The 20,578-nt window shown below is 54.6% G+C and overlaps 6 protein-coding genes across 6 annotated transcripts; 2 read left to right on the forward strand and 4 right to left on the reverse strand.

The window, feature by feature from the left end:
* Window positions 1-84: 84 nt before the first annotated feature.
* BGZ61DRAFT_29276 (uncharacterized protein) lies at window positions 85-3,906 on the reverse strand. The gene is made up of 2 exons (XM_046238589.1): window positions 1,997-3,906; window positions 85-1,946 (listed from the first exon to the last, which is right to left on the reverse strand). Exons 1-2 carry the CDS (start codon window positions 3,786-3,788, stop codon window positions 157-159), a joined length of 3,582 nt encoding a protein of 1,193 aa, XP_046112994.1. The 5' UTR covers window positions 3,789-3,906; the 3' UTR covers window positions 85-156.
* Window positions 3,907-5,159: 1,253 nt separating this feature from the next.
* BGZ61DRAFT_29335 (uncharacterized protein) lies at window positions 5,160-6,875 on the reverse strand. The gene is made up of 3 exons (XM_046238600.1): window positions 6,571-6,875; window positions 6,356-6,508; window positions 5,160-6,290 (listed from the first exon to the last, which is right to left on the reverse strand). Exons 1-3 carry the CDS (start codon window positions 6,736-6,738, stop codon window positions 5,442-5,444), a joined length of 1,170 nt encoding a protein of 389 aa, XP_046112995.1. The 5' UTR covers window positions 6,739-6,875; the 3' UTR covers window positions 5,160-5,441.
* BGZ61DRAFT_29330 (uncharacterized protein) lies at window positions 6,409-7,335 on the forward strand. Its single transcript, XM_046238599.1, has one exon. It carries the CDS (start codon window positions 6,744-6,746, stop codon window positions 7,212-7,214), a length of 471 nt encoding a protein of 156 aa, XP_046112996.1. The 5' UTR covers window positions 6,409-6,743; the 3' UTR covers window positions 7,215-7,335.
* A 3,205-nt stretch (window positions 7,336-10,540) lies between these two features.
* Window positions 10,541-12,072, forward strand: BGZ61DRAFT_339070 (major facilitator superfamily domain-containing protein; the record flags this gene model as incomplete). The annotated part of the gene is made up of 2 exons (XM_046239193.1): window positions 10,541-10,804; window positions 10,858-12,072. 2 exons carry the CDS (start codon window positions 10,541-10,543, stop codon window positions 12,070-12,072), a joined length of 1,479 nt encoding a protein of 492 aa, XP_046112997.1.
* Window positions 12,073-13,634: 1,562 nt separating this feature from the next.
* On the reverse strand, window positions 13,635-15,671 carry BGZ61DRAFT_489171 (uncharacterized protein; the record flags this gene model as incomplete). Its single annotated transcript, XM_046250181.1, has 3 exons — window positions 13,635-14,052; window positions 14,104-15,308; window positions 15,387-15,671. 3 exons carry the CDS (start codon window positions 15,669-15,671, stop codon window positions 13,635-13,637), a joined length of 1,908 nt encoding a protein of 635 aa, XP_046112998.1.
* An 824-nt stretch (window positions 15,672-16,495) lies between these two features.
* BGZ61DRAFT_337683 (peptidase S8/S53 domain-containing protein) lies at window positions 16,496-19,273 on the reverse strand (the record flags this gene model as incomplete). Its single annotated transcript, XM_046239065.1, has 3 exons — window positions 16,496-18,667; window positions 18,722-19,084; window positions 19,142-19,273. 3 exons carry the CDS (start codon window positions 19,271-19,273, stop codon window positions 16,496-16,498), a joined length of 2,667 nt encoding a protein of 888 aa, XP_046112999.1.
* Between the last annotated feature and the right edge of the window lie 1,305 nt (window positions 19,274-20,578).

Raw genomic sequence — 20,578 nt, forward strand, 5'->3', positions numbered from 1 at the left:
TCCAATCTCATGAGTGGTACTTGCAATTCCCATCAATCCACTACATCACAATCTGCCAAACTCATCTCGCAAACAGGGTATCCGGTTCTCCAATTCATGGATGAACAACATATGAACAATTCTTATCCAATATTGACATAGCAAAAAATATTTCCGTTAGCCACTCACACCAATCCCCAGGCTTCCACTCAAGCTCATCTCGTCTAAGCGGCCCGTAATCCCTCCCACTTCGCTTGAAGTCTCAAGACGGATGGGGCTGGATGAGCCACGCTCGCTGGCACTGCAGCTCGAAATACCCCCTTGACGGTGACTAGGGCGGTCTTTGGTACCGACCAAGGAAGTTAGCTGAGGCGGGAGGTCGTCATCTTCCGGTTCCTCCTCAACCAGGTCATCCAGGTCCTCGTCAGGCTGCCGAGCTCGCTCGTCTGAGGGATTGGAGCCCTTCTGACCGCCCATTCTGACCACAGGCTCGCCCCCAGGAAGCTTTACTTCGTGGGCCTCCAGAGTCTCGGCAATGTCGACAAGTAGCATATCCATCGGGCAGATGTAGGCTGCATGTTTTCGCTGGCTCCAAGCGAGAACATGCCCGCAGAGCTGTCCGTGTCGGCGATCGATGACCCAAGCCCCGCTATCTCCGGGAATACCGAGAGGCATGCCCATCGGCTTTCCCTCGTCTTGTGGGAATCGGGCACTTGTAACCTGATATGTGTGGCTCGGAGAAGCCCGTCCGTAGATCTTCACGCTGGTAAGGGCAGGGAGGATCTGTCCCGTCTGCAGGCCACTCGTCCGTGCCAGACACTGGACCTCCATACCTGGCAAGGAAGTGGAAGGGGCAACAGTGGTAGGTCGCAGCAATGCCGCACCGTCTTTGTTTCGGCGGCCTAGCTTTTCCAGAGACGCGGAGTCTTGCGCTCGAGGGATCGAGTTATCATTGGGCATGCGGTTGTCGGTAAATTCGAAGAGAGCCCAATCGACCTCGTGGATGAGACCGTTGACCTGTTTCCTGCGAATGCCACTTGAGGCGTAGATTTCCCCAAGGCCGTATGTGTCGAGATGATCTTCATCTTCCGTTTCAATACAAGGGTAGAAGCCTTCCTCCACATCATCAAGGGCAGGTTGGGTAACGATATATCCATCACCACAACCAGGTTCGATACCTGGGATATCGCCAGGTTCATCGTATTCGTCATCTTCGTCATCCTCATCGTCCTCATAATCGCTTGTTACATCAGAATCTGAATACGCTTCTGATTCCGTGTCCGATAGGTCGTAAGCAAACTCGTCGTCAGCAGTGCTCTCTCCGCCAGACTCAGCGTACCAGTCCAAGTCAGGAAGAGCACTGCATCTTAATGCCTCGTCGTTTCCAAAGTCCCGATCCGGATCATCGAGCATGTGATGGACAGTCATTCCATAGGGTTTGTCGTCAATCATAACAAGACCACCCAGACTAACAGGGGGGAGGTGGCGATCACCGATCCAAGCGCCGATACTTGCCCCATTGCCCGGCCGCTCCTGATACTCTGGGTTGATGGCGTCGACACTGTCGCCACCTTGACTATTGGAATTGCTCCTTCGGGCCATGGACCTTAATACCGAATTCGGCTGGCGTCGCGACCTGAGGACTTGGCCGCGGCAAACCTTGAGGGAAAACCCGGTTGTACCGTCAAACAATTCGCTGAGTCTCTTGTTGAGAATTGCACGAACTTTGCCAACCGAGGTGCAAACGACAAGCACCGTGGGCTGGGTCTTTTGCGGATTCGGCCCAACCGACTCAAGAGAAATCTCTACCGACTCGGGGTGCTTGCGATAGAAGTGTCGGAGAGCGTGATTGATCTGAGGCATCAAAATTTTGTTCCATCTATCCACAAGTTCGGGTGCAAGTGGCACATGGGGATATAGTCGGACCTTTGTATCCGACTTTGTAGCAGATTTCCCCAGCAAAGGATCTGGAAATGGTTAGCAATCTAATCTAATCTTGCTTAAAAGAGGGTCTTACCATCAAGATCTGCATCTTTCTCAACCTTTCCGATCTCCTTTGTGGGGAGTGGTGTGGGGACCTCCACAGGTGACGGTTTCTCGCTGACAAGCTTTAATGAGCTCTTCGAATCCTTGCTATCCTTGCTGTTCTTGGACATGGAAGTGACAGAGTGATCGGTGAGAGACGAGCGGCCATCTGCTTGTTGCACTTCTTGAATGAGCCTCTCTTCGAGACCGCTCACACCGTCCAGGATGCAGCAAGCTTCCAAGAAGCGGCTCGCTCTTACTTGCACGGTGGAAAGCAAAGCCTCTCCGCTGGAGCGTCCGGCAAGCTCGTCATCAACTGCAATCCAACATGCCTGCACGGCCTTCATGTAAAGGCTACCACACCGGACGGCGAGCTGCTCCAGGAGGGATTCCGGAACGAATGTCGAAGCATCGGGAACAAGAGTTTCCAGTTTCGTCCATAGTCCCACTGAAAGCAACAGCATGGCTAAGGAGTAAAGGTCCAGAACTCGTTGATCTGTACTCTTGGCCAAGGGAGATGTCGGTACGTTGCGAGGATCGAGTGGATGACGGAAAAGGGTTGGCGCTGACGAAGGTGTGTCCTCGGAGAACAGGTCAAAGGAAGATACCAAAGGCCGGCGGATATCTACCTCGCCATTGCTGACGCCGGGCTCCGTGGTCACGGCGTCACAAAACGAAATATTCCTGTCGACAAGGTCGCCATGTGTAACTCCTCGGGCGTGCATGTCGAATACGGTGTTCATCAGATTGTGGGCCAATCTGAACTTCGCTTCCAGCTTAGGTTCTGAGCCAGGCTGAGAGAGAAGGTCGCCCAAGGTGGGGAGGTTGTAAAGAGGATTCTTGGTCAGGCGCTCGAATGAGACAGCATTGAAGGATGCAGGGAACCTGTAAACCAAGCCGAGCCTGGAATTTTCGAGATCTTCGAAGTATCCCAGAAGGCGAGGTAGGCCAGTCCAAGTGCCAGGTGATCGCTGGGGATCTTGTTGCAACCCAGCTGATAGCTTCTCAAAACGAGCCATTGGTGGCATGATGCCAGTCATGGCGTATATCGAGTCGAAAGTAGCATACTCGAGGAGCAATGGCGCCCAGGGTTGTCTCGCAGTTCCTTGAGTGAGTTCCGAGTACGCCGTTTTGCTCATGAAGACAACTTCGCGGGAATTAGAGCCCTGATCCCCTTGCCTGGGTCGCAGGTGAGTTAATGTCTGGGTGTCGATTTGTTGGGGAGTCTGCATTCGAGTTGACTCAAAAGGACGGAAATCTTCTGAAGTTGTTGACGATTTAAATGGTGTCTTGGGTGGTCGGCGAAGGGTCGCGCCAGATGAGCGCGTGCGAGAGAGGTCGTACAGAGTGTCGATGGATGCAGTGAGGTCATTCACCAAATCTTCGAACCGGCCCTTGTCCCACTGGACTAGTGGTGGTTTCGAGTCTTTTGAGGTCTGAGGTCCCTGAATCATGCGCTTGGAGCTGAGCCACAATGGCTCTGCCTCAGCTAGAATGTCTTTGATTGTCGACATGATACTTCCCACAACCTCACTCAAGCCAGCTTTTGATAGAGACTCATCGATCTCGGCGGATTGGGTTGGGTCCGACCACTCGAGGCCCCAGCTGACAAGTCGGTCTTTCTGGATGCGCAGCTTGCGATGCAGCGCCTTGATCTCGGGGTCTTCTTCATTTTGGACGGGCTCCTTGACGAAATCGCTCGATTTCTTGGTGTCATTGTAAAGCCGACTGAGACGCTTCTGGAAGGGCAGCTGGAAGCCGCCCAGTGGGAGAAACGATTCCATGGCGGTCCTTTGCTTCTATATCCCTTTGTTCGATGCGAATGCGACGTCTGCTGTCGTCACCTCCAATGGCGTGGGGACGTTGCCGCGTGATGTGTGCAATAAGCGGCCGGGCTGAGGCGGGGAACCGATGTGTTTAGTGAGGCTCAACAAGAGGCGTGCAGCTGAGCTAGCGCCAGTGCGTCGGCATGGTCTTGGCGCGCAGTTGGTTGTTTCGAGGGTCCGTCTAAGAATCGGCTTCACACGCGGGATATGCAGAATAGAGACGGTGAGCTCAAGGAGCGAGGGGTTCCCGTTGATACAAATGAGGAGCTGTTATCTCGGTGCCTGTAGCGGATCTGCGTTACGGCCTCATTGCGGCCATTCCTTGGATTCGCGATGGTACAAAATGCTGCTGCCTGAAGATCAGCAGCTCTTTGATTGGTCGGCATGATACTACACACCTGACAATCCGAGTGGATGGGACACGGGGATTCTCTTTTCCGCTCCGCTCTTGTCACAGGACTCATCACATGACATAGCAACCGCAAAACCCGTGCTCAAACCCGTGATCCGTAACGCTGCTGCCTCCTGGACATGAGCGAGGGTGGATGATCCACAAATAACCCGCCCGATTCATCATCTTCTAACGCGGGTTAATTAATTTTCATTAATCACAGGGACTCCGACCCCAGTTCACCGTGTTGATACTACGTAGTATGTAGTCGACGACGACTAGATCCAACCATGCAAAGAAGTCAAGCGACGATCATGAACCTGGCCAGACACACGTTCCTCTACAACCCCTTCGGTCTCGGTTTATCCCTCTCTGTTGCATCGAGCTACGACGGTTGTGGTTTCGAGTAATTGTCAGGCGAGTGCCGATGAAGCCCCCTGTCAGGACCCCGAAGCGGCCCGTTATCGCTACCACTTCTTCGAGGAACAAGGCTCCCGTGCCAAGTCGCAGCGGTCGATCTTGCTGGGGACCCCAGAAGTGACTCCATTTTCGACGTCGTTTCTTGGCCCTAAGGCACACACTGCTGACGGGGACAAGGTCTTTCTGCAGTCTACTGGATCCAACGTTCAATTGTCGACTCATGATAATATCCTGCATGGATCCCGCATTGATCCTGCGTTGAATCTCATGGGATCCAATATTACACTGTGGCCTTGACAGACGTCGTACACGTCCAGACTCTCTTGCCGACGGCTCTGTCTTGGCCAAGGATGATCATTTCATATTCGTTTCGTTGGGGTACATGGTCACCAATCAGCCTCTGTCGTGCAAACTGTTGGATTAACTAAGAACCCCATCATAGCTCTCGAAATGTTTCGACAACTTTAGAGTTTCTGTCGGTGGCACGGCATTTCTTCGCCGGTCGGCCGACGTCAGCGCCGATCATGCCAACAGGTACCCTCGACTGTGACAAACTCGAGCATCGCGGATTTCTACCAGTCACTTCTACAGGGCAGCGTTTACTGAGCGACTTCCAATAATCTTCCAGCTCCTCTCGGCGCCAGGACTTTGCATTTCCTTTGTCTATCCAATACGCCAGGGGTCACCACCGTGGAACGAAGCTACTTACATTGCCGTCGAAACTATTTACACCATTAATCGTAACGCGCCATCGGAACTCACCTTGTTGGCGTGTTCCAAAAGGATCCAGTGTCGCAGTTTTAGTTTGTCTTTTGCGAGTACTCCACGCTGTATTGCATTGTCTTTTGGATAGCCCCTTCTTGGCCGCTCTGCCATTCAGGTCCAGTACTCGGCCCGCTTTGGATGGTTGCGCCTAGGATGCTCTCCTCGCTGCCCGTGGATCCAGGCTTCTTGATAGAGTTCATTGGTATTCCGCCATTGCCATCGATCTGAATCCATTCATTCTTGTCTCGCGCCTGGCTGTGCGCTGTCATGAAGGACTTGGTACCGTAACCTTGTGAGCCGTACTTTTGGTTGTTGCTGCTGCTCTTGGGCATCAGCTTGGGGAACAGTTTGACAATCACAGGTCGGATCATTGGGAGACAGGCGCAGACAATCGCCACGTTCATCTCGATGACCGTCCACATGGTTGAAGAAATGTCATATGTTACGTCGGTCGATGTCGCCGCGATGTCGATAGTCGTGACTCGAAGACAGGAAGTGACGACAACGAACCCTCCAAGAGCAAACACAATTACCAGGGCCGCTTTCTGGGCTCGTTGAATCTGCAACTGATACACAAGCGCCATGGGCATGAAGAGAATTATGAGATCCGTCGCGATGGAGAACCCGGCATTGGCGTACCAGAACGTGCCGCTGTCGATGCATGTTCCGTCGATTGACTTGTCGAATGCTCGTGGGACCGGGCTGCATTGGAAGATGGTGACGGTAACGGAAGCAATGCAGTACACGATGACGGACACGACCAAAAACCAGCAGAGCCACTTGAACCACCGGATCTTGCCAAATATTCGCAGGTAGAGCAAAAGGATCGAACCCTTTGTGAAGTTGATGGACGCTTTGTACGTGACTTGACACACATAAAAGTACTGCAACGATATATCAGGTCAGAAGCTGAACCTAGCAACCAAGTGTCAAACGAAGAATTACTAACCTTGAGAGCCTCAACTTTGTTCGCGGGTTTGAGTGTAGCGACGTGGTGGCCAAATCCAAAATGGCAAGCTAGGAGAATAAGTCGAAGGTCGAAAACATCAGGCTCACCCAACTTACATGCGATTTCCACTCCACTCGACAATAACGCGAAGAGCTACCAAGTGAAGAGGTTAGATCCTGGGACTCTTTGAAAGGGTGGAGGAGGCCGTGGGTTACCAGAGATGCGAAGATGGCATAATCATCGGCACCAAGATGTCCACCTTTCCTAAGCCGTGCCCATACTCTGGTCACAACCAACACAGGGCATAGTACTCCGAAGATGGCAATAGGGATATATAGCATGTGCGCATTGCTTGCTTCCGAGTCCAAGCTATCTGTCGCCATGTTGGATGATGGTTGTTGGAATTGCGTATGGGGTTGTCAGAATTCGTCAGGGGGTCGGGGTCAAGTTAAGGATCGTCGGGAGCTCCAAGTTATATGGGGGCACTCTTTCCTGGAAGGAGAAGCAGCGAGAGCCTCCTGTACCTCAGATAACCAGCTATGCGTTGAAGGCAGGGGATCGGGGGCAGTCGACCAGCGTGAACCGGCTCACAAAGACGACATTCGGGGTGATATACAACCCAGAGACGGTCTCACCACTGCGAAGCCTGGGTCGAAAATTAGGGCAGGTCGTACTGTGGCCCTCTACCTTTGACGAACCCGTACAGAGCGGCGTGTGCGTGTACTTTTCTTCTCGACGACACTCCCACGACGTTTGCTTCGCTGAGGACTTGATGGAGGGGGGTGTTTCCAAGCAAGCCCATCCTTGTCGTCATTCGGAAATCAGCCGCAGTGGTTCGAGCATGCGAGTGGGAGGTTAGCATAATGAGCAGGCGAATCGATCAGGGGGACGAGACGGAATCCGCTCATTCAGGGGTCGTGATGCAAGCTTTACTCCTCTGCGGAGACGGGGAGAGTGGCCTCGATAGACCGGCCCACGCCCGGTGAAGGAGCGTCGCCTTGGAGGCGTTGCAATTCGGTGCTCTTGCAGCCACTCAGGTGGCTGGAACTGCTTCGGAGGTGTCACTCTGCGACGGCTTAGCAGAAACTCGGATATTGGAACATGGGGGTTTTTGCTTTTGTCACTGACACCCATGGTGTTCAGTCATTGAGGATTCGCGTATTCACCCGCGTCTCGACCGACGATCACTCCTATCGTGGACGGTGGACCTGCAGCAACGGAATCTGTAGCCCAGCTGCATCCATGCCCATGTTGATATTGTCAGAGGCGAAGTACGAATAGCTCTTCCCGAGACCGACTGAACCCACTCGGACGGGAAGTGGTGGCTTGAAGCTCGCCTCGCGAGGTTCAGTGGACGGGACAGCGGGCGTTGCCAAGGGAGGCAGGCTGAGCTGGTCAGGGTACTTCTTCCGCTGACAGATTCAGATCCCGCGCCGCGGCCGACTTGGACGGGGCGTTTACTACCTTACGTAGTAGAATCAGGGTGGGCGTTGTGGAAACGTACCAGATCTGAACCCTACAAGTCCGCCCCATTTCTACGATGAGCTTGCCCTGAGGACCTGTCAACTACGACGATTGCACATATAGTGTTGGTTATTGCGATCGATCCCGAGTCCATGGCTCGCAGTACCGGGCTGACGGGCTCTCAAGCCAACAGTCCGTGCCTCGATCCGGCGTTTGCGCTGCTCTTCCCATCGGATCTGCGGTCTGTTTGCAGATGATTACCTTGAAGGGCAACGGACGGCCATCACGCCAGGACTTCCGCCCTTCTGGCAGCATACCGCACAGACGAAACGCCGGGGGGGCTGGCAGCGAATCCTACGGCCATGGGATACGCGGACGCGGCGTTGCATGCGTAACTCACGAGGAGGGATCCCAGCTCCCGTGCGACGTCCCTTTGCATCTGTGGAGCCGGCATGGAGCCGGGCGAAGATGTGGTTGTTGGTCGTGGCCTTGCTACGCCCGTCTTGCCACCTCAATCTCGCGTCGCGGTTGGTTGTTGGGTGAAATGGGCAATCAACCCTTGCTGGCATTGTGGCAGCGTCCCGATGCCATGGAAGCTAATTGTGCTGTATGATAACTCATGCATGGGCAAAGTCCCGGTGGAAAAATTCAGCAACAAAGGGATCCCGAGAAAAGCCACCTCGGATCCGAAGCAGTTCCATCCATTAGTCCGTAAACCGCCCAGCTCGATCGGCAACGCTTGGTTGTATCTTTGTCACATCGCAAGGCGGCGGGTGGGGGAGAGAGATCAACGCGGCTTCTCCAGTTAATGTCCTGGGGAAGCAGCCGTCCCATCGCCCCGTACCGTTCAAAGAGGCCAGCCCGTTCTAGACTAAACCCAGGGGCCGTTTACGAAATCTCCAGTTTGCGAGAAATGGACCGTGGCCACTTCCCCCGGCTCTCCAAAGGCCAGCCGGGGTGTCCAGGGTCCAAGGCGCATTTGCATTGGATTTAATGATGGAATGCGACTCTGTGTTGGGAGGATGCCGCCGCTGCCAGACCCGCTACTGACCCGCTACTGACACCGGGATCTAGGGCTCTAGCGCCTGACGTCTTGGCTTTCCAGTGGCTTTCCAGTGGCTAGGTGCACAGGGGACACAGGGGATACAGGGGACGGGAAGCGGCCGCTAGCGACGGCACTGGCCACATTGGCATCCGGTACATGGGCGGCTGGTCACTTGTTTCGGCGGGACTGGGGCTCTGTGATTCTGTCAGGCCACTCTGGATACTCCTCTGCAGCCTGGACATGTCAACTTCTGCCGACTGTGGATGTTTGGCTTTTCTCTCTTCTCTCCAATGCAACCCTGGGCGGCAGTTGTCGACGCGTGTGGCACAGTATGCTCTGCTACCCTGTGGCGTATTCTTCAACGGTGTTGCACGCGGCAGTCAGTGTAATGTCGGAGAGAGCCGACTTTCGGAACTGGACGTCGGCGAGACGAGGCTGCAGATGCAGATCCCTCCAACTACTGAGGTGATGAGGCCCGCGACGTCGTCACTTGTGCAAGGGCAACCGAAGGATCACCCTCACCACGGGCTAGAGGACAGCCGCTTGCAAGACAGATCTCGCCTCATCTAGGAATGCAATCGCAGCTGCCCCAATCATAGGGCGTCGGGTACGAAGTTGACGGATCGGCGATTTCGCATCGTTCGACCGTGTGCCCCCGTGTCGAGACCATCGACAACCTCCGGAAGGCGACCTATCGCACACAGCAGCAACCCCCGTACGCCTGCAACGGGATCCTCGTCAGCACGGGGGTAACCCGGGGCTTTCAGCTCCGTGTTGCGCGGGTCTTCTCGCGGGGGTTCTCTCGCGGGTTTCCTCCCGCAGTTCTCCTCTCGCAGGGCGACCTGTCAACTAGTGGCGGACAACCACTCACAAGCATCACCGGGGGTCCCTGATCAGCCGACAACCATCTCGACACAGGCTGCTCGCTTCCTCTTGTTGGTTGATCCGGAGCCCCCCATCATCCAGTCTCGCCTAGCACCCGTCCGGCCTCCCTACCACAGAAGATCATCTCCCCACAACACCACCCCACTCAGAGGCACACCTCTGATAGACTCAGTCCTACGGCCGCCTCCCTTGGACCATGGCAAGATGACAAGATTTCGGCCTCAACCTCGACCACTTCCCGATGCGACATGGACGGCATGTCTAACCCTTTCCCACGACGGGTCTCGTCTCCGTCGAGGCACCTGGCGCACGAGGAATCAACCGACTAGGGCGTAGGCAAATCGCTCCGGGCCATCGGTTCAGGTACGACTGCTCGCAGGATCCCGCTCCCCTTGCCAACAACGTGCCACCAGTTCCAGAAGCAGGAGGGGGAACCGGTAGATGGTGTTCCTTAGTGCCCTGCCGACCTTGGCGCGGAAACCCGTCGCGTTGCGCCCCTGGAAAGTGTTGCAGGAAAAATGGGAACTCGTTGGAGGTGTCAATATATTTGGCTCGGCCGTCCGGCTGCCGTCTTGTTGCTTTCCTCAGCGAGTCCTTTTGTTTTCCTGCAGTGTGCTACCCACTTGAATCTGCAGATCAGCTACCTGTACTCGGGTGGATGTTGATCTTCGTTCCATCCCGGCCTCCCTTCACATTGCCCGCTGTTGCTCTTTCTCCCTCGTTGTCTCTCGCTCTGCATACCACCTCTCAGTAACCGAGTCAATTTCCCTCTACCTCTCTCTGACTTCGCCATGTCGATCAGTGAGGGTAAGTCGCCTACGGTGTCGGACGAGCAGCATGTCCCCAGCACGCCCAAGTCCGTCGACCAGCTTGCGCCTATCGACCCCAAGGTCGAGCGCAGGCTGCTCATGAAGCTGGATCTATGCATCTACCCGCCGCTGTTTGTCATCTACATGATGTCTTTCCTTGATCGCATCAACATCAGCAATGCTCGAATTCAGGGCATGACCGAGGAGATTGACTTCTCGGGCAACCGCTTCAATATTGCGCTTTTTGTAAGTTGATCGCATCCCCATTGCGACCGAAGAAGTTTGTCTAACGAGAGCAGATCTACTTTGTTCCTTACATCCTCCTCGAGGTCCCTTCCAACATGCTTATTCGAAGGGTCCGCCCGTCTCTGTACCTCTCTTGCCTCATGTTCATCTGGGGCATCATCAACATGTGTATGGGCTTCGTTCACTCCTACGGTGCCCTCGTCGCCTTGCGATTCCTTCTTGGAGCCTTTGAGGCCGGCGTGCTCCCCGGAATCATCTACGTTACTTCCATGTACTACAAGCGCCATGAGTTCCAGAAGCGCATGTCTTTCTTCTTCTGCAGCACACTGATTGGAGGCGCCTTTGGTGGTCTCCTTGCCTACGCCATTGCGCGGTTGGGTGGCGAGAAGGGCATGAGCGCCTGGCGATGGATCTTCATCATAGAGGGTGCTATCACGGCTTTCCTGTCCATCTTCGCCGTCTTCCTCATCGCCGACTGGCCCGAGCAGGCTCGTTTCCTCACCGCAGAGGAGAAGGAGCTCGTCCAGCGCCGCATTTCTGAGGACACTGGTGACGATTGCCGCATGGACACCCTCAACAAGTTTGCCTACACTCGCATCCTCCGCGACTGGAAGATCTGGCTCGGCGCGTTCATCTACATGGGTATCGGCACAACCGGTTACGCTGGTGTTTTCTTTATGCCTACCATCCTGCTTGAGTTCGGCTGGAAGGCTCAGGAGGCCCAGGTCCGAACCATCCCCGTCTACGTGCTTTCCGCTGGCTGCATGCTCCTCTCAGCTTGGGCTTCTGATCGGACCAAACACCGATATGGCTTCATTCTGAGTGGTGCGTGCATTGCTACCATCGGATACTCGATGCTGCTTAACCAGGGGGACAAGACTCGCGATTACAAGTTCGCCGCTGTCTTCCTAATCAACGCGGGAGGTTACATCGCGACGCCCATTGCCCTCGCCTGGCTGCAGAACAACCTCTCCGGACACTGGAAGCGAGCCTTCGGCTCGGCCATCCAGGTCACTTTGGGCAACGTTGCCGGCATTATTGGCGCCAACATCTTCCTCATCAAAGAGAGCCCTACCTACAAAACTGGTTACGGCACCGCCCTAGGCATGATGTGGATGGGCACCCTCGCAGCCACCACCATGTTCGCCCTCATGTGGCGAGAGAACAAGAAGCGTGCGGCTGGAGAGCGGGATAACAGGCTGAACCTGGCCGACGAGGACCGCAAGAACATGGGTGACTGGCACCCCAGCTTCAGATTCACTCTGTAAGCGGTGTACATTGTAAATACTTTCTAGCACGTACCGTACATAGCGCTGAATGGCAAGATACAAGTCTTAGTCAATGCTTCTCCAAGCCCCCTGTAATGTTTTGATGTTTTACGTGACTTTGAGAACGCACGATGCATAATACGTAGCATTTAATAATAATAATCATATCAGCCTCCCGTGCCACACCTTGTATATGTTTGACGGCGTACTTTGTGAATGACTTTAAGAACGTACAGTGCATACATACCATGTCATATTGATTCGCAAGACGCCCCATCTATGTCAACACTTAGTCTCCCCCCGTACCCGGGGTATTTTATACAAGGATTCCAATCACCATAAAGAACAAGCTCTCAGCCCCTGTCTCTCAGAAATCACGCCCGTCGTACTCCAGTCCATTGCGCATTCCGAACCACGAGCCCCGACAGCCCTGTCCAAACCTAGCCAGCGGCCACATAGCCCCTGTTATGCTGCCTCAACGTTGCATCTTCCATCTATCCCTTGGCATCGGCCTTGTCCTTGCCCCGGCCCTGGCCCATGTCACGCGGAGGTCGCATGCTGCTTCGCCGACATCCTGCCGCATCCTTCGGGACGGCGTCCCTTGCGAGTATTCAAATACGGGTGCCACGAGGCGTAAACTCCAGCCGGTATTCCCTTTCCGTGGCTTGCTTTCGCTTTCGGGTCGTTCTCATCGGCGGAATTCGTCCACATTCATCCCGGCGAGTTGGAACCGATGCTGCAAGACCCCGGCAACCAGCCATGCCGTGCCATTCCACGAGACCTAGCCAACCTCATGAGATAACCACGTTCAGGCGAACACATTCCCCTCTCTCGTGCATGCGGTGAACTAGATGCCACAATGCAGGCTCAAGGGTAGTGTCGGGGAACGGGTACAACAACCACAAACCTTCAAGCGTGATGGCTATCTTCAACCCCGGCTTTGAGCAAAAACCTTGCCACTAACCTGCTAGATGGTTTGATATTGGCTTTCTTCAGGAGGCAGATTCAATATCCCGTTCAAGGTTGCAGTCGCTTCGTCACCTGGCTCTAGACAGGCCCATGCCGTATCACCTCGTGGCGTTCACGACGTGCGTAATCAACTCATTACATAGCAAGCAATCCATGTCGCTCCGTTTTGAATAAAGCTGAGTTATCACATTGCTAATGCTCGCATTACCGTCACTCGGGGTGGATGGGCCAGAGAAATTATTCAAACGGAGGTATTCGTAAACATTGGGTATGAGATGCAACTCCTTTTATCAGTCGAACAAAGGGTCCACTTCTAGCTCCTCACTTTGACACTTCACGTTGACTCCTGAATCGGCACCTCACTTAGGAGAAGCTACAATGAAAGATCAAAGCGTTTAGAATGGGTATATTAAAAATTCACTTTTCATCTCTCATCTATCTTCGACAATGGACCGAGGTCTCTCAAGAATTCTTTGCCAGAAATGTCCTGATGTCCCAATGTACTCATGTACGCCGTCTAGGCCTTTTCATAACTCCATCTTTACATTCTGCATTATGTTAGCGGTGTCTACTATCAATAGGACACAAATAACCTACCGGTTCACGGGCGACAGGCCCAGCAATTTCATTGCATTGCTCAACACGATTCGGGCCGAATCATACAGAGCCATACGAGCCTTTTGGAGCTCCTTCTCACTGCCGACAATTCGGAGCTGGTCATAGCTAGAGCTGACAGCATGGGACATCTTAAAGAGGTACGTCAAGATGGTGGTGGGCTCAAGGGTCTTGAGGGTGTTTTGAACAACATCGGGCCACTGGGCGAGGAGGCGGATCAAGTCAACAGCGTGCTTCTCAGTCAGGAGGCTAAGGTCAGCACTCTCCAGCTCCTCGTCACTAAGGCCAACCTTTCGGCGAATAGAGCAGAGACGAGCGTGAGCGTACTGGAGATAGGGGCCAGTGTCACCCTCGAAAGACGTCATGGTCTCCATGTTGAACTTGTAGTTGTTGATACTATGCCCGTTAGTAAATATTGCCCGCTCGAGTGTCTAGGGGAGTACATACCGCTTTCCTGACATATCTTGAACCATGACACTGCTGATGCCGAGGATATCGGCAACGGCCTCAGGATTCTCAATCTGGGCGTACTTGGACTCGTTCTTCTTCATCACCTCGTGCATGGTATCGGCGACATCACGAAGGATGTCATCGAGGAACTTGACAGTGCCCTTACGGGTGCTCATGCCCAACACAAGACCGAAGTTGATGTGCTGGCACTTCTTGGCAATATCATCGTGACCCATGAGCTCAACGGTCTTGAAGAGCTGCTTGAGATGCAGGTCCTGGGCAGAAGCCACGACGTAGATCATGTGATCGAAGTTGTATTCCGCGTTTCGGTTCAGGAGCTCGCTGATATCTCGAGTCAGGTACAGAGCAGTGCCGTCTCTCTTTCGGATAACGGCCTTCTCGAGGCTCTTTCCAGGCTTGCCAGCGACATGCTTTGAGAAGTCAATGAGAACAGCACCGTCAGAATCCTCGGACACGCCCTTCTCGAGGAGAACCTTGGCAGAATTCTCCATATCGGACTCGGGGACCTGGCTCTCTCCGGAGTAGACGTCAAACTCAATGTTTAGTCGAGCGTAAGTTTGCTTGTATCGCACAATGCTGAGATCTCGGAATCGTCGCCAAAGAGCGACGGCCTTCTCGTCACCGTCGGTCATTTGTCGGAAGTACTTTCGGGCTTGCTCATCCAAGCAGTTGGCCAAGAGCTCGGTAACATCCTCGCCAGCCTTCTTCTTCTCTTCGATGGTCTCCTTCTCTGCGCTCATGTCCTGGTTAATCCGGACGTAGAGGTTGAAGAGATGGTTGATGGGATCGGCGAGGAGGGCGTCCTCCTCACCCCACTTCTCCCAAGCAAGGGCCAACAAACCGTACTGCTTGCCCCAGTCACCCAGATAATTGATTCGGGTGACATCCCAACCAGCTCCCTCGTACAACTTGGAGAGGAAGCCACCGATGATTGTACTTCGCAGGTGACCAGCGTGGAAGGGCTTGGCAATGTTGGGGGAGGAGAACTCGACAATCATCTTCTTCTTGCCGGAGTTGGGATCGTTGGGGTCCTTGAGACCATTGTGGGGGTTTCTGCCGAAGTTTTCGCCCCGACTTCGGATGGTAGGGAGGAGGAAGTTGGTGAGGGCACCAGGCTTGAAGAAGAAGGAAATAAAGGGGCCGGCAGCGGTGGGCTTCTCGATCAAGGGCGATTCGGGAAACTGGTTCAAGGAGTCAGTTTGAAACCCATTGAGTCATTGATTCACCAGTTGTGGTTGCGAGAAACCGGTGCTACTAACCTTGGCAATCCACTCGACAGCCAGGTCGTTGGGCTTCTTGCCCTTGACACGGAGAGCAGGGACGGCGAGAATGGCGTCGCCCTTGTCGAGGGACTGGGTCCACTGGACAGCCGGATAGATGAGAGCAGTGTCAATTCCGGTGACCTCATGCATCAGGGAGGTGATGTGGGAACGGTAGACGTCCACGGGGTTGGTCTCGGGGAAGCAGTTGGGATATCGCTCGACCTTGTCGAGGCCGAGGCGCTCGAGCTGGGCGGCCAGCGCATTGGGGTCGACTGAAGCCATGGTCTTGGTGGAGTAGTATTGGTGGTGAGAGTGGGAGTGGTATCTCGGGCAGCAACGATGTCGGCTGTGGGCTCGCTGATGGAGCCGCTGCGTTTGTTGACGTTGGTACTTCTGCTGTGGTTGCCGCGGGACAATCAAGGGCCGTTGGAGGATAGAAGAAGACCAGCGAATACGGGGAATCGACGCGGGCAAAGAGGAGGGAGAAGAAGAAAAATTAGGGGAGCAAATGGGAATGAAGCGGCGCGAGAGCATCTGCGCCGGCGTGCGAGTGGCAGTGGGAGTGTGACTCAAGTGGGCAAAGGGCTTTTTGCGGTACTGTGGGTGGCTCTTGCCTCATGCAACCTGCACCGCAGAGCTTGTCGTGCCTGCCAAACTGCGACTTTAGCGCGGGGCATGGCGGGGCCGCGTTTCTCCGATGCCGTTACCCCTCCTTGGCTACCCTAGACCTGCCCCGCAACACCACGGTTGTGACGTTCGTCTTCTCTACAAAGGGCATCGCCATGGAATTAGAGTCTGAGATATACTTGATGATGGTGTGGCAATTAGCCAAAAAAAAAAAAATCCAGTAATGAACGAAGAAATATTAATTTTGGAGGTTTATGTTTCACCATCGGCTCTACCAGATAAGTATTTACAAGTATTTACGAAGCCAGAATAGTATCGCAAGCCAACATGCCTCTAAATGTTCCTATATTTCCATAATCTATATACAATTAGGCCTCCTGACAGCAACCAAGTTTCATATTTATCCGTCCAAAAGATTGTTTATCTAGTATACAATTCACATTTGTTAATCACCCCTCCTCGTTCTCATCGCACGTGTCCTATGCGTACTTGATGCCAAACGCGGGTGACTCAGACTTGTCCCAATCACTCGTCTTCTTCTCATCCCCAAAGATCCTCAGCGCCCGGTAAACAATCTTGTACATGCCCGCGGGCGCATAGCTGCCATCCGCCAACTCGCCAGTCCACGGCATCGAGTTTTGGCCCATTGAGTTCCACAGCATTGGGAAGTCCACGACCTGTCCAAAGCTGCCGTTACTGGGCACATCGAAATCGCCATTCGTCAAGTTGGACTTGACGGGGACAACGTCGGCGCGCAACTTGGAAGAGCCGAGAGCAAGGAACCAGACCAGCGTCGGGAACACGGCGCTCGTGGAGTTGAGGTCCTCCTGGTCGGTGATTGTGCCGGGCTTTGGGAGCGTGAATGTGGTGTTTTCGGCGACGGGGAGTTTTCTGTCGTCGCTTGACTTGCTGATCCAAGTGTCCTCGGGACCTAGCACTTTCGAGTCGTGTAAGGACCCGGTGAGACCCTGGTATGGAATGGACAGCGAGCTTCCGTCTGTACCGTTGATGGCAATATATCCGGACCAGACAGGAAGACGAACCGCCTGAAGTCCGTTTGGAGGAGTGGGGAGGACCTCAATAGTCACGCTCTTGCCAGCGCCGACGGTGACCTTGTTCTCACTAAACTTGACAGTGGCTTGTGGGGAAGTAAACTCATTAGGAAACGAGTCGGGATAAATGCTATTTTCAACAAGCGTATACGTAGTACCAGCGGGTGCGTGTGAGATCTCAAACTCGACATCCTTGGTGCATGTGTTCTTGAGTGTGAAGTTGAGCGATTGCACAAAGTGATCCGTGTCGTTGAACGACAAGCTCGAGGGGCTCAAGAGAACCTTGGCGTGGGCGGCGTCGTGGGCCTGGACAAGACCGGCGCCTTGTTGCGGAACGGGGGCGAGGAACTGGTAGTAGCGCTCGCCATCGTTGAACAGCTGCGGGTTGGAGCTTGCAGACAAGAGGTTCTCAATAAGCTCTGGCTCAAGCGTGCCGCGGACCTCGGAGATGAGGGCGAAGATGCCCGCCATTAGGGGGGTTGCCATCGAGGTGCCGGAGAGCACAGCATAGCTGCCCAGGTTTCGAGGGTAGGTAGACAAGATGCCACCGCCGGGGGCGCCGAACTGTGGCTTGGCTTCTAGCTCCCAGTTCGGACCCCAAGAGGTAAAGGTGCTGACGGCGCCGCCGGTGAGGTCGTTCCGGACCTGCTCGAACGTGACCTTGCCGTCAGAGCCATCGGACATCTCAACGACGACCTTGGAGCCCGCTTGGAGGAGCTTGATCCACTTCTCGCCCTGCTCGGGCGTCACCATGGCAGCAGCTTTGATGCCGTCGACGGGGGACACATCGTAGGGGATAACGCCAGCCTCATTGTTGTAGACAATAATGTACTTGGCTCCAGCCTCGGCCGCGTTGGTAGCCTTGCTAATGAACTCGCAGGTTCCTCGGCGGATGAGAACGATGTAGCCGCTTAGATCGGGAGTGCCCTTGGGGAACTCATCGCAAGCGTCATTCGTGACATTCGTATCGTAGTTTAGGGCCCAGAGCGGAAGCTTGACGCCGGTCCAGGCAGCAGGGATGCCGGCTTGGGAGCCAAACTCCTGCTTTGCGCTGCCGTTGACGGTGTAGTGGGAAACGTTGAGAATCGAGACAGTCTCGGTGTTGTCGAACGAGGCAACGGCCGTCACGCCCTTTCCGCTCGCCGCCGTGCTGGCGTAGAACATGCCGACGTTACCAGAGTTGCCCGCGGCCAGGGTGCAGGGGACGCCCTGCTCGACGATTCGAGAGACGCTGACGGCCCAGGCCTCCTCCGACCAGCCGCTGGGGCCGCCGATGGAGGCGGTGATGATGTCGGCGCCGTCCTCGTAGGCCTTGTTGAAGGCGGCGATCAGGACGTCGTTTCCGGCCTCGCCGTTGCAGCCGAAGACGCGGTAGGAGCCGAGTGTGACGCCAGGGGCGGCGCCGGTAAAGTCCATCGAGTTCTCCTGAGCAGCGAGAATGCCGGCGACGTGGGTTCCGTGGCCCTGGCAGTCCATGGGGTCGTCGTCAGGGTTGACTTCGTTGTAGCCGTTGTAGTCATCACCGACGAGATCAGTTCCAAAACTGACAAGACATCCATCGCCAAAGCATCCGCCAAGAGCTGGATGCTTATAGTCGATCTAAAACAATAAGATGTTAGTAAAGCGCAGAGACAGATCGTGTCATCCACTTACACCGCTGTCAATGACGGCAACCTTGACGCCTTTTCCAGTATAGCCCTCCTCTCGAAGCTTGTCGACCTGGGTCATGACGTGAGGCGAGAAGATATCCTTGGCAGTCTCAGATGCCGATCGCTTCTTCATGGTTGCGTACTCCTGTCCCGGCGTGCCCTGCCAATCAATCCGCGGCTCCGGGATGCCGTACACCCTGACCGGCCACATTGCCTTGACAGCAGGGAGTTCTAAGATCTTGGCCGCAATCTCCTCCGCGCGCTCGTGGTCGTTGAATTGAATCGAGGCTCCTTTGAATAGCTTGAAGTCGAACTCCATTCGAGTCTTGCCATCAGTGCTGGTCTTGGAATAGAAGTCGGCGTGGTCCTAGAGAGAGTTAGGGCTGCCACTGAGCCAATTGACACCCTCGACGTGAAAACATACACTTTCATCCTCGAATTCAAAGATGTAGGCGCCTGGAAGACGCGTGGTGCCCTTCTTGTTGCCAATCTGCTCGACAGTCACGGCACTGGCTACCGCCGCGAAGAGCGACGCAACCAAGCTTAGACGCACCATGATGAAGATTGGCAAGCTGGTCTCTTTCCAAATTCCGATGTAAATGAGAGTGAGAAATGAAAATAGAAACAAAAAGAGAAGCAAAAACGAGTATGGGGACTCGCTGCTTTGGCCCAGCAAGTGCGTAGTCTGGCGGGTCATCCGCACTACTATATGCGATCATCACTGCGTGGAGCAAGTCCATCCACAGCCCCATCGACCCTCATGTCATCAACCGCCAGCGCTTCGAAACGCCGGGGGAGGGGGGTGTCAATCCATCGAGCGCAAGCTGCTGGTCCCGGCCAGCCAAGTGCTGCGGATGCGAGTGGGCATGGTACTGTGCAAAGTGCGCACTGCAGTCAGAGATTGCAGGGGACACGCCTCGCGGAACCACCAACATCACCAACAGACGTAGAGTCTTTCCTTTCACGTGGAGAGACATGGATAAGCTGCTCGCCTGTGCGCTCGCCACTCGTGAGTGAGCCGGCCGAGCCCGTCCCGCCGTTCTACAGCATACAGTAGGGCCTTCATCCGGAAAGTATCATCCCCTGACGATCCCGCTAGCGACGGTCGCGATTAGCTGCGATTGGAAGGCAAAATTCCGAGTGGATTGAACGGTGCGAGCCGGGCATCATAATGACGGAGTCTGCCAAGGAGGAGCCGGGACGAAGAGCGCCAATCATGCCGTCACAGCGCGTTGAGGTTGACTGAGGGATCAAGTGACATGGACATGGACATGGGGTTTAGCTGTAGATCGCCAGGCACCCGACCGCTTCTCAACAACAAGGCGCAGGTCCCCTATAGCGACTCTCATAACGGCTGCTGAACATAGCCAGGTGGTTGGCTGGCTGCTGGAGCCAAAGCTAAGATCTCATAGAGTGGCGCTAATTAGATCCCCCAGCGGCTCGTGAGTATCGCGTGAGGTCCGGGACCTTTTGTGATGCGCATCACAGTGTGTGACCTGGAAACCGCCTGCCTCTGCTGGCGATGGTTGGTTACACCGTAAGTTAGCGGGTTGCATCGCCCCTTATTATCTTCACCAGCCGTCGACAAAAGGTGTGGAACTGGTGTCACTCGCTCCATTTCTTTTTCGGATCTGTGGCTGTGTGGATCTCGGTGGCAACGGGAATATGGGCCGCCGCAACCATGCAAAGATCCGTCATGCAACCACAACACTTGCTCGGGTGCTGGGATGGATGTTGGCAGGCTGCAGACCCCATTATTCTGTTCGAAACAGAAAAGCCGGGGTCGTTTGTCTTAGACAGGCGGATGGGTGCTGCCAAGCACAGCTCGGAGATTGAACCGGCAGAAGTACTGTAGATCGCA

This window comes from Ilyonectria robusta, assembly GCF_021365365.1.
Source record: "Ilyonectria robusta strain PMI_751 chromosome Unknown BGZ61scaffold_1, whole genome shotgun sequence".
NCBI lineage: Eukaryota > Fungi > Ascomycota > Sordariomycetes > Hypocreales > Nectriaceae > Ilyonectria > Ilyonectria robusta.

Bases quoted from the DNA above. Each gene is read 5' to 3' on its own strand.
- BGZ61DRAFT_29276 (XM_046238589.1), bottom strand. From the start codon at position 3,788: ATGGAATCGTTTCTCCCACTGGGCGGCTTCCAGCTGCCCTTCCAGAAG. The intron at 1,947-1,996 runs GTAAGACCCTCT...AACCATTTCCAG, and splicing joins GAAAGATGCAGATCTTGATG to ATCCTTTGCTGGGGAAATCT.
- BGZ61DRAFT_29335 (XM_046238600.1), bottom strand. From the start codon at position 6,738: ATGGCGACAGATAGCTTGGACTCGGAAGCAAGCAATGCGCACATGCTA. The intron at 6,509-6,570 runs GTAACCCACGGC...TTCACTTGGTAG, and splicing joins ATGCCATCTTCGCATCTCTG to CTCTTCGCGTTATTGTCGAG. The intron at 6,291-6,355 runs GTTAGTAATTCT...ATATCGTTGCAG, and splicing joins ACAAAGTTGAGGCTCTCAAG to TACTTTTATGTGTGTCAAGT.
- BGZ61DRAFT_29330 (XM_046238599.1), top strand. From the start codon at position 6,744: ATGATGGTTGTTGGAATTGCGTATGGGGTTGTCAGAATTCGTCAGGGG.